Below are 11,979 nucleotides of genomic sequence, written 5' to 3'. Positions count from 1 at the left end.
ATAAACCAAATCTAACTACACATACAGCATCTTACATTTATACAATTACTAAGAAGCGAGAAGAAGTTGAAAAGACTAGAATACATTAGACATTTATATATACATGTACATGTAATACATGTAGTTATATGTATATTTATATGAATATGTATTCGAATATGTATAATGTGACCTGTGCTTAGCCCAGTGGGGCAAAATGTACAGTAAAGGTCTTCATTTATTCATTCATTATTTTACACAGAGCCACCCACAAATCCAACCATGGCTACCGATAACGGCGATGGAAACCCCGACAACCACGTGTACAGTTGTGTCGACAGTGGTGACATAGAAAACCAAGGTCAGGTTGGTGAAGACAACGGTCATTGTGGGCAAGAGGAGGACTCAACGATCCCTAAAAACGTACAGAGGAACGCCTCTGAAGTGTTTGACAACCCAGTCTACGAGGCGGCCAAACCACATGCACGGGTGCATGCACAGCAAGGCAAGAACAAACGTAAGCTTTTTGCTTCCTCTCTCTTTGTGCTAGGCAACACCAACTAATTTTTCATACAATCACCAGAGATCGGAACATTTTGGAAATCTTGCAGATTTACTCGGTCATCTTGTTAACCTTAATAATATGTCAGATAATGCTAAACTGCACTTTATTCTTAGAGGCTCCACATTGTTACCCCCTATGTACATCTTCAAAACGATGCAACTCACTCAGACCTACATTGAAGATACCAAGCGCTTCTAGTTCTGCTTGAATACATATGTTCATTTATCATTTAGAACAATGTCCCTCTGACGAAGGCATGAGATCTCCGAGATCTAGTTGATTCTAGCCTGTTCCCAGAAAATAAAACACAAGAAACTTCCTGTATTAACTATGACCTAAGAGTCAAGACAGTGGGTTATGGGAAGATAGATGTTATGAAAGGAAAGAAACAGGACAGTACCATAACTGAGTTATTGCTGCTATTCCTAACGAATAAAAGACTTGTTGGTTGTTACTCTAAGTTCTGTCATTGAACTTGTGTCATAACATTTGTCGTCCCTTAGTATATTTCACATCTAGGCATCTTGCTTTTTAGATCTAGGGTTTCCAGGGGACGTCACCCATAAAATTACTTGGTGTGGCCTTACCATTACTAATTCGTAAAGAAATGACCACATAAGGGAAAATGGGAAATTTTAATACTGTATTTTCTGGTTAAAGATAGGTACATGTAGTAGGTAACTTATAGATATATACTGTATTTTGTGATCTATTCTAAAGGATAAATGATATGTTTTCGGCATTGGGGTTGCTAAACGGTTAATATTTCTGTTTCCCGGGTTTATTATTATTTGTTTTGCGGTACTGCATGTGTCAGTTATGTATTTGCCATGCTTTTTTTGTTCATTTATTTCATTTATAAAACTCAAATAAAGAGAGATTAAAAACAAAAGAAATTACCAGATAATTGACTTTTTTGATCGTGTAAATGTTACATATGTACATTGCAGTTTTAAAGGCACATGGCAGAAACCTGCAACCCGAAAACATATATCTTTCTTCGCGAAGGTTGATGAATTAATTATTGACTTTCCACAGGTTCTGCAAAAGTAGTTTCGCTATGTCTCCGTTCCCGTGTGCTGCGTGTCATCGTCGCCACTGTGACGGTCACAGCCATGCTTGTCGCCGGGGTTATTACCGGGATTCACCTCGTCACAGCAACGGAGAACACATCAAACACCCGCCCGGTTAGACTTATGACTTGAAATTTATGTAGACAGTTATTATGCATATCCTTGAACAGAGAACAGTAATTGTAGATACTTTTTCCCTGTAATCGTGTAGATATTTAATACTTTGCGTTTGGGAACGCACCTATTGCAGTTTATTGTCGGCTGAATAAACCCCTTTGTTGTGTAAAAAGTCTCTTAATTCTGCCCTTGCTTACTATTCTGAAACAGATTTGAACCATATCATGATTATCAACAATCAAGCTTCAATATTCTGGATGAAGCAATAGGAAAATAAGTGTGAGCTAGAAGTACATAAACATTTCTTGACAAACATTCTATGGAAATTTTAAGATCACTTAAAGTTTAGATATGTTTATGATAACGAGAAAAGGATATAATAAATTATCTAAAGGGTTACAGGCTGTCATCATCAGCAGCAGCACTTAAGCTCTGTTTTACTTCTAGCTTATTGCAACTACTGCCTTATCCAAACTCAATTTGGATGCATAAAAACACAATTAATACTGATATACAAAACAACTGTTTTTCTTGGTGCACACAAGAGTTATAATGACTTACATCTCACTATTTATTTAACGGACACGATTGTTATTTCCATTATAATGTTGGTCACTCAAAGTTTTTATTCCTCTGGATAATTCAGCTCTTGCCCAGCAGAATCTTTACAACTGGTTCACCTGTGCAAGCCACGAGTCATGAGCTTGTGACATCTTCACTGGCAAGTGTGACAACCATGTTGCCAGAAGTGACAACTACACTGCCGAAGGTGACAACCACCCTGCCGAGGGTGACAACCACCCTGCCGAAGATTACAACTGAGGTGATCTCATTTAGCACCTCTGATACATCAATCATAAGAGATTAGCGAAGTAGAAATAGTTTCACCATTATAGCTGATAAACACGTCTAGTCTTCATGGTTTCCATGTTGAATCATTTGGAGAGGCAATTTCAAAACTCACCTGACTCAGTCGGACAGAAATACTTCAAGTTCAACAAGAATTCGGACATCTCAGACCTCCATGAAGCCACGATGTTTACAAGTCACAACTTCTAAGAGTTAAAGATCTCTCATGAAAAGGGCTTCATGTTCCTGGACAACTGCTGATGCAATAGTCCGCTCACAAACACAAACACGCACACACACACACACACACACACACACACACACACACACACACACACACACACACACACACACACACACACACACACACACACACACACACACACACACACACACACACACACACACACACACACACACACACACACACACACACACACACACACACACACACACACACACACATACATACACACAGACACACATACACACACACACATACACATACACACACACATACACATAGACACACACACACACACACACACACATACACATACACATACACACACACACACACACACGCACACACACACACACACACACACACATACACACACACATACATACACACAATGATGATGAAATAGTCTTCCTGTTTCTGCTGATAATATATATATTTTTTAGTTTACAGAGTGGTCTGGTAGAAACATCATCATATCTATATAATTCTTTCTCTTTATTTCAGGTGTCCGGATCCGTAAAATAAATGTATAACTGCATAATAGTTTTTAAAAATAGTAGACCTGTCATTACATTCGACATATTCTTTTTTTTTCAAATTCATTCCATGAAGGACCCAAGAACGAAGGACAGAACAACCTCCAATGGACAGGAACAGGGAGGTGTGTTAAACTCTTATATTTATATTTTACTTACAACACATTAGCGGCTAGTTTGGGGGAATTCCAGCTAGGGTCACGAATTTTGGGTGGTAGATAGCTCTAGTGCTGGGAAAGAAGTGAAATACTTTTGGGTCCTCTAGCAGCTTGTTGTGGAACTACAAAGGCGTTTCCTCATTTGACAATGTGCAATGAAAGTAAAAAATGCCACTTTTGCTTGGCAATGTTGCCTTCTAAATGTAGCTCCCTTTTTGTGTTTTGGTCCCTACAAGAACAGGGGACTTAATATTGGCCATAATAGATTCTTTTTTGTGTTCTTCACATAATTTGGAGAAATTAAATAAAGGATATTAAGAGAGTTTAAAGAAAGCACTTAGTACTGTTTGCAGTTGTTACTACTTAAGTGTATGAAAATTTAATATATGCTTTTGCTGTTGCTTCTTCACTCTGTTTTACTAGACCTGCCTAGCAGTTCAACTATGGCAACACCGAAGAAGACAGTGCCTTACCACGACTGTGCTGATGTCAATGGGGCTGGTCACAGGGCCACAGGGGTCTACAACATTCAACCTCTGGGCATGAAGGTCAACATCCGGGTCCTGTGTGACATGAAGACCGGACATGGCGGCTGGACTGTGATCCAGCGGAGGTTTAACGGTAGTGTGAGTTTTGAGAAGAGTTGGGATGAGTACAGGGATGGGTTTGGCGATGTAGACGGGGAACACTGGCTTGGGTTGGAAAACACCCACAAGATTGTCAGTCAAAAGACTTATGACTTGAGAATCGATGTTGGGAACTGGGAGAATGGTAGCGCTTACGCACAATACGATAAGTTCACTGTGGGCAGTGTGTTTGACGGATATCGGCTCAACGTTGGTGAATACAAAGGTACAGCAGGGGATGCTTTAAATGAAAAGGGTCAATTCGTAGCTGGTGACTTTGAGTATATGCACAATGGACACAAGTTTAAAGTTGAGCAGAAGCGTGGGGGCTGGTGGCATGATCAGGCCAGTATGGCCAACCTGAATGGACCTTACATTCAACCCAAAGTCCAGTTCAGTTGGGATAATATGTTCTGGAATATGTTTAGCGTTTGGAATCTTAAAACCAGCCGTATGGCGATACGACCAGCAAAGTACAGACCCAGACAGGGCTGACTTGAAATGGGATCACAAAATATCACAAAATAAGCGTGCTCTAAAGTATCGGTCCTTAGACTGAAAGCACTCTGCTTTGCCGTCAAAATTGGTAAGGGGCTGCATAAAGAGTAGGGGCTAGGATCTGTCGAAGGGCACTTAGAGGGCATTTGCCTACATACTACATATGGTCCGAAATCAGTGAATGGGAAATACACATTCAACTAGAAAGGTAATGTTTACCCATGTTTATATATATGGTTTGGAGAAGAAGAGGAAACGGAGCAAAAACAATAGGTTTTCCTTCGGTAAACATAATTAAAAGGAACCCATACCCAACGTACTGGTATACCAATAGTGTCCAAATAGAGAAAAGGTAAATCAACTTGACCACAATAAACCTGGTTAACTGAAGCACAAAATTGTATATACACCTGTTTGATAAATTCATTTGGACAAAAATCGCCTCCATGCCTCGGGGGTAATATACATGTAAGTTATATACTGACAGAAAAATGGCGTAGCGGCAGCGTTCTCGACTTGGAACCAGAGGCCCCGGGTTCGAGTCCTGACATGCCACCGATCTTGTGCCCTTGGGAAAGGCACTTTACACGACTTTCCTCACTTCGCTCAGGTGTAAATGAGTATTGTACTGTCCCTGTGTTGGTGGCGGCATTAATATAAGTTGAAAAAACTTGAGTGTGCCGTCACCACGTTTTGTGATTGCATGTTTCGGATTAAAAAAAATAGCTGTACATTTTGATACTCTGCTTCGTGCATGGCAATAATGGTCTTTATTTATTTGCAAAACGCAAAACCATGTCTGAAGGCTAATTACATGTACAGAGTCAAAGACGTATACTGTATGTAACGTAAAGCAATAGAAACTCTTGCAGCAAATGTCTGCTTTTTATTAAAATGGTTATACAAAAATGAGGCACACTCTGTTGCAAAACACCTCTTCAAAAGAGGATGAAAGTCAAAATTCTAAGGTAAAAACGGCTGCATTCATTTGTTGTACATATATAGATGCAGATGCAACATTCCGTTTAACCGACGGACTCAACTTGTCATGATGGCAAATCTGCGTTTTGTGTAACACTATCAGCTGCTGATACAATTTATTAAACATCAAAAACGTCAAAATTGAAACATTGTAAGACACTGTACAAATATAGCAGCATTTAGAGTTTAAAATATAATGTTTCCAAATATATCAATCAGCGTTGCTACATGTTGTCTGGGCTATTTGTGGTAAAGATAGTGTGACAGTCTTCATTAACCATAGAATAAGTTACAGGACATGATGATGAAACATACATATACATATACATATACTTAGAAATATACTTAGAAATACAAATGACTCAACCTAACGGAAATTACAGATGGAAACCTTTGGTACTTTTTAATTTGTCTTCTACCTTGTGAGCCTCAAGTAAAACCCCCATCTTGAAATGTACTTTAAACAATCATTTTTAAAATGTACTTTTCACAATAATTTTTGAAATGTACTTTTAACAATCATTTTCAAATGTACTTTTAGCAATCATTTTTTAAATGTACTTTTAATACTCATTTTTGAAATGTACCATTAACATTTTTGAAATGTATTTTAAACAATACTTTTTGGAAGAAGAAGTGATTCAATCAACTAACAAACCCACGAACTAACAACATTGGGGCCTGCTATGGATTCGAACCCACAACCTTTAGAGTTTTTACTAGATGAAGCCACACTGTCTTAATTTTATGGATGACATCCTCTGAAGACCCCCAAACTAGTGCGCGCTGGTGAATAACAAATAATTTTGCCCCAAAAATGCTGCTAAATGACAGGAATACAAAGCTGGTATATTGTAAATTTGCGCTAGTACATAGCGACTTTTACGACATGCCGGCACATGCTGGCCTTTAGAATCTTATGGTATTTATGAATCGGCACTGTACTTGCGCGAAATTGCGAACTTGAATTGCGCGAAATATCGGGAGCCTGGGTGACATACTCTGTAGTTTATTTATTTATCTATTTGAATTCACCACAAGAAACACAAGTAGAAGGGAGGGCAAAGCAGATACATAAACAACTTTGCAAGCTGTCCTAATAAACACCACAATACAATACCACATCATACATTATAAATTACATTCATAGTACATTACCTGTTGTCGCTAGTTACCAAAGGCTACGGAGGAATGGCACCCAGGCCAGCGCCTCGGAGGGGATGACTTTATTTAGAACAGGCGAAAATCAATGCGCGCGTGGATGTCATCCATAAAATTAAATCACTGTGGTCTGACTAATGTCCTTTTCATTTCAGAAGAGAGTCTTTTAATTTGGGGCAGATTTTGACCGCTGTTGGAACGCGGGGACGGTTGTAGTCTCGGTCTCAGACCGCTGTTTGGAGGACGCGCTGATTTGTTTAAGTTTAACCAGGATCTCCTTGAAGGATGGCCTCTTCATTGGATCTTTTTGCCAGCACTGTTTCATGACCTCAGTGTACCTAATGGTAGTATACGGGAGGATAAGTTCATCGGATACAACATAAGAGACACCTGTTTAATGAAGTATTGTGCCCAGCTATATGGCGCCCAGTTATGGAGCTCTGTTACCTCAGGTGTTCTGTCAAAATGCCGAGTTGCTTACAGCAATTTCTTTAGAATTATTATGAATTTACCTCGGCGATGTACATGTAGTGCGAATGAATGAATGAATGAATGAATGAATGAATGAATGAATGAGTGGGGTGGTGGAACTGGCGTACTGTTATGTCAACTTAACATGTATTTGTAAAATCTTTTTAGGTGCATTAATGTGCATGTTTATTGTATTTTATTGTGTGGCATTGTTGAAATAACTTGAATAAATAAGTTAATAACAAGTTATGAACTTGAGTGCAGCGCCCTTGCCACTGTTTTGTTGTGTATTGATGAATAAAACAAACTGGCAGCTGCCTAGGTGGCTGATCATCCAAAATGTTCTCTCCTAGCGTACTCCAAGGAGCTTGAGTGTATAACCTAACCAGGCAGGTGGTATAGTATCTCAGGATAATCTCAAGCCAAAGATGATCTTCACTACATGTCGTTAAAAGGCCTCACGTTTTCTTTAGTTCTTCTAGCTTTACTTGGAGGTTATCAATGAATGATGTAGATTAGGTATGGTTATTCATACTGGTATCTACGTACCACCAGATTATTTTCTGGACCGTTCTGTTGGTGTAAGCATGGAGAGGTCTTGCACTTACAGTGTGATAGGGCACATGTTGGGCCGCTCCATCCTGTTACCCTCCAGTATGTACTCTATGACGAACCTATGCACGCCGGGATATGGTGTCTTCCCACTGGAGAAGATCTCCCACAGGACAACACCGTACGACCACTGAAGAAAAAAATGGCAAATTTTTAGATTTTTACATACAATATGCTATTCTTTATCGCACCTTTACCCCCCTCCCCCATATTAGCAATCAGCAGAATTGATTAGGACTAAAAATGACGAAAAATGAGCAATGGCATCGGAACATTGCATGGATGTACAAATTATTATAAAAACATCAAATCATTTTCAGCACAGAAAGTAACTTAGTATGTTAACTTACAAAAGCAGGGATCAACAGGGATCACAATTGCAGTTTGAAAGTTTGAAAAAACTTGTTACCTGATTCTGGTTTCCGTGCAAAGCATGAATGAATGAAAGGTTAACGTTGAAATGTTTATTCATTAAAAAAGCCTAGCAGCCATAGGCTGAATTGTCTGCTTCAATACACGTGATGGATTAAAAAGTACACTTAAAAAGTACATAAACGCATTAAACGCAATTAACATTCTTTTACAAAACTTACAGGCCAGTCTGGTATGAACGAATCTCAACAGTCTAAGACTATGCGTACTGAGGCAATTCAGCATTACAACCAAGCTAGTAATCTTTCACTTCAGAATTACAACCAAAAGCGGAACAGTTAATTGGCTAAAATACTCTACAAAAGACGAAAGTGAAAGCACGTTTGAAGTTACCATGTAACTGCGTTGTCTCGGGTTACGATTTGGTTCAAGCCGCAAATCGTCAAAGGTATCCTATATCTTTACTCGCTAAAATACCCGTATAGTACGTATTTAAGGATAAGGATACGTATACCTCAAGATTAAGGAAATTTTCCGTTTTCACATTCCAAATGCAGTCATCTGTCACTTTCTATGTGCTTAAGTTGGATATTAGAAAACAATTGATATTGAAACTATGAATAAACAACGAAACAGACAGAGGAACTCACAACGTCAGTCTTTGTGTCGAATATGTGGTCTTCGTAACACTCCGGTGCCATCCATTTCGATGGTAACGCGACCTGGAGAAAACGTTTTGTTCCCACTTGTCAAAGGTTATGCAAGCAAATATTGGGGGAAAGGAACACGATAGAGCAAATCAAAACGTAGCAACGCACAGTAAATAGTGAGAACGATAAATTTCTCTAAACGTACAAAGCTCGAACATGCATGTAGCACAATTAATTTCTCTAAACTTACAAAGAAAATTTTAAAACTATTCTACTTTTAACTGCCCACAAACCCATTTAAAAAAAAGACATTAGGTCTTACGTGGTAGACAAAAGAGAAGCCAAACCCTTCAGACATGGTTTAAGACATAGCTATAGTTTTAAGCAATCACCTTTTGTTGTGTGTATTTTGAAGTTATTTTGTACTTTGTTTCAATGTTCTTTTGTCCTTGTTACCTGCAATTAGACTTGAGGCAGGAAGGTTTGCAATAAACTTTATCAAAACTTACGTGCTGACCATATTGCTGAGTACAGCTGTGCCAATCGTGTAAAAATGTCTTCTTTTTTTCTTCATTTCGTATTTGTCCAAGTTTGCACAAATTTAGAAGGAGAGGCTCGCGGGTGTTAGTGTGAATTTTAAGACGGAGAAATTAGTGTTGCCGATCGCGAGATTGCACAAAAGCGTAGTATACTTACATCCATGTGCTGTATCCTGTAGTATCCCTTCTCCTGCACGTCTCGGCAAAGTCCAAAGTCGGCAACTTTAAGATTCAACTTATCGTCAAGCCTAGTTTAAAAAAGGCATATTCAATGGGTTGTTGTAAAGCAAAGCTTAACTTTAGCCGTAAAAAAAATCAACAATCATTGTTTTAGAACACACATTGATTCAGTTGTAAATATATAGCTTTTGTTGCAGTATACATATATATGCATGCATGCATTCTCTCAAGTTTTGGCACCATGCTATATCTGTATCAGGCACGAGGTGAGGTGGCAGCTGGCTGAATGACCAGAATGACCTGTTATACCCAATCTTTGTACATCTGGCTAAAAGTGTTGCTTATAAAATTGAAGCTATCTAGTAAGGAGACATTGTCGTAAGAAGCAGCGCCTCTAAAGACTATAACAAAGCTAAAGAGGAAGACTGGAACAAATATAAGAAATTAGGGAAACACATCAATTCTTGGTTGATAACTCTATGACTATAACTTGAAGGTATGAATTGACGTTTAAAGCACATTCAAAACGCGAGACACATACGGTGACAGGCGTTCGGCACGGCAGACTTAAGATTAAGGATACCATCTTGACCTCACTCAAGTACCTACATGCAGTTTCGAGCAGCCAGGTCCCTGTGAACAATGTCATGGTCTGTCAGATACGCCATGCCTTGGGCGATTTGTTGACAAAGTCGGAGATTCTCCGCCAATGGTAATGTCTGTGGACAGATGAAATGTGATTATATATGTGCCTGTATGCGTGCTTGCATACTTAACCAAATGCTTAATCACGCAAAAATAATGATAGATACATTACATATATCTTACATAGCTTATCTTTGGGAGCAAATTTTGATTATCACGAAAAGCTCTGTAACGAGAAGATAATTCAAACAGAACGTACTGTCAAGAGAACGCACAAACATTGCGGTCAAGGATGGTTTCTACTGAATTCATTTCTAGCATGAGTCACTTTCAAAGCATTGCTTCCTGTCTATGGTTCTCTAAAGACAAAGAATCGAAAGTGAAAGAGGATTTAGTTAGTGAAATCAAGACAATAGAAAATGAAAGAGGTTTGAAGAGTTTCACCTGTTTGTTCTTCAGGTATTTACGTAGATCCCCATTCTTCATGTACGGCAGGACGATCATTGCTTCGTTGCCATGGACACAGACGCCGATCAGCTTCAAGACGTTTTCATGGTCGAAGTTGATCATGCGTAGTCCCTCCCGTAGGAGTGACTCCATAGCAGTGTAAGGGGCTGTGTCTGGAGGTACAAAAAGAGTACCACCTTTAGTATTCCTTCACCAAATTTGAGATAGATAGATCAATAGATAGAAAACTACTATAAGACTACTACTATAAAAGACTATAGATTTAACAAAGATTTATCATTTATACCATAAAATGAAATGGAATACAAAAACAGGAACAACTGCAAAACTGATGTTATCGTTGCCAGATTAAGATTAAGGTGATATTCATAACTAATTATTATCTACTTCAACAAAGAATGCTAATAGGTTTAAAGGTAACTTACCAAACAAAGTTTTGGCCGCGCAGGGCTCGCATTTGTTGTCTCGAAGGCAGGTAGCGCGTCGTACTTCGCCAAAATATCCTAGAAAAGAAAGGGCATAAGAATCCTACCGTCCGTTCAGATTTTCCGACAACCTTACTTACTACTTTCTTTAGCAACGTTAGTGCATATGTCAAGCAGTTACTGTGCCGTACTGTACTTTTCGCTGCGTTATCACTAGCCAGCCGTCAGCCAATCAGATACCCTCCCATCTGTTGTTGGACGGAAGGTCACCAGCCAATCACGTTGCATCTTGACCGTAGATGTAGACGTGGTTGGCTGATAGCTTCTCCTCCAACAACGCGTTAGCACTAGCCAGCCGTCAACCAATCAGATACCCTCTCATCTGCTGTTGAACGGACGGTCACCAGCCAATCACGCTGCATCTTGACCGTAGATGTCGACGTGGTTGGCTTCCCCTCCAACAACGTACAGTAGTGGAGTATCTTATTGGCTGACGGCTAGCCAGTGTTGAGATGCAGAAAGGGCGGGTTGCAGGCCGGTACGCAAGCGCCGTTGCTTGACTGCCAAGCGTACGTTGGGCCTGGTCAAGAGAAAATGAAAAAGACACCTACCCTTCCCCAGAGATTCTTGCAAAGTGATCATATTCTTTGGGATGAGGACTTCGTGGATCTGGGATCGCTCGTCGGGACTGAGTGACACCATCAGAGGACTGGGAACCTCATAGCCGCCAACTGCATGCAAAACAGGTACAAGGGGATGATACCTTTAACCAATCATAAACTGCATAAATGTATACACAAGTATAAGACCTTACCGTTGCATGAATATGA

At 39.5% G+C, this 11,979-nt stretch overlaps 1 protein-coding gene and 1 pseudogene across 1 annotated transcript; one reads left to right on the top strand and one right to left on the bottom strand.

Annotated features, from left to right (window-relative positions):
• Positions 1-3,964: 3,964 nt before the first annotated feature.
• LOC109480205 lies at positions 3,965-4,642 on the top strand (annotated as a pseudogene).
• A 2,150-nt stretch (positions 4,643-6,792) lies between these two features.
• On the bottom strand, positions 6,793-11,860 carry LOC109480269 (hepatocyte growth factor receptor-like). The gene is made up of 8 exons (XM_019782419.1): positions 11,761-11,860; positions 11,150-11,227; positions 10,701-10,876; positions 10,221-10,330; positions 9,589-9,679; positions 8,893-8,964; positions 7,867-8,000; positions 6,793-7,125 (listed from the first exon to the last, which is right to left on the bottom strand). The coding sequence occupies exons 1-8, from the start codon at positions 11,849-11,851 to the stop codon at positions 6,954-6,956; spliced, it is 924 nt and encodes a 307-aa protein (XP_019637978.1). The 5' UTR covers positions 11,852-11,860; the 3' UTR covers positions 6,793-6,953.
• Positions 11,861-11,979: the final 119 nt, after the last annotated feature.

Source organism: Branchiostoma belcheri, unplaced genomic scaffold, assembly GCF_001625305.1.
Source record: "Branchiostoma belcheri isolate BF01 breed outbred unplaced genomic scaffold, Haploidv18h27 scaffold50, whole genome shotgun sequence".
Classification (NCBI taxonomy): Eukaryota; Metazoa; Chordata; class Leptocardii; order Amphioxiformes; family Branchiostomatidae; genus Branchiostoma; species Branchiostoma belcheri.
This window is presented reverse-complemented; position numbering and strand designations above follow the sequence as displayed.

What these genes read in the sequence shown, in the direction of transcription:
- LOC109480269 (XM_019782419.1), bottom strand. Translation starts at nt 11,851, where the DNA reads ATGGTGTCACTCAGTCCCGACGAGCGATCCCAGATCCACGAAGTCCTC. An exon ending in ACAGGATACAGCACATGGAT is followed by an intron (nt 8,965 to 9,588) that starts GTAAGTATACTA and finishes CGTTTTCTCCAG; the next exon opens with GTCGCGTTACCATCGAAATG. An exon ending in TCGACACAAAGACTGACGTT is followed by an intron (nt 8,001 to 8,892) that starts GTGAGTTCCTCT and finishes TTTTTTCTTCAG; the next exon opens with TGGTCGTACGGTGTTGTCCT.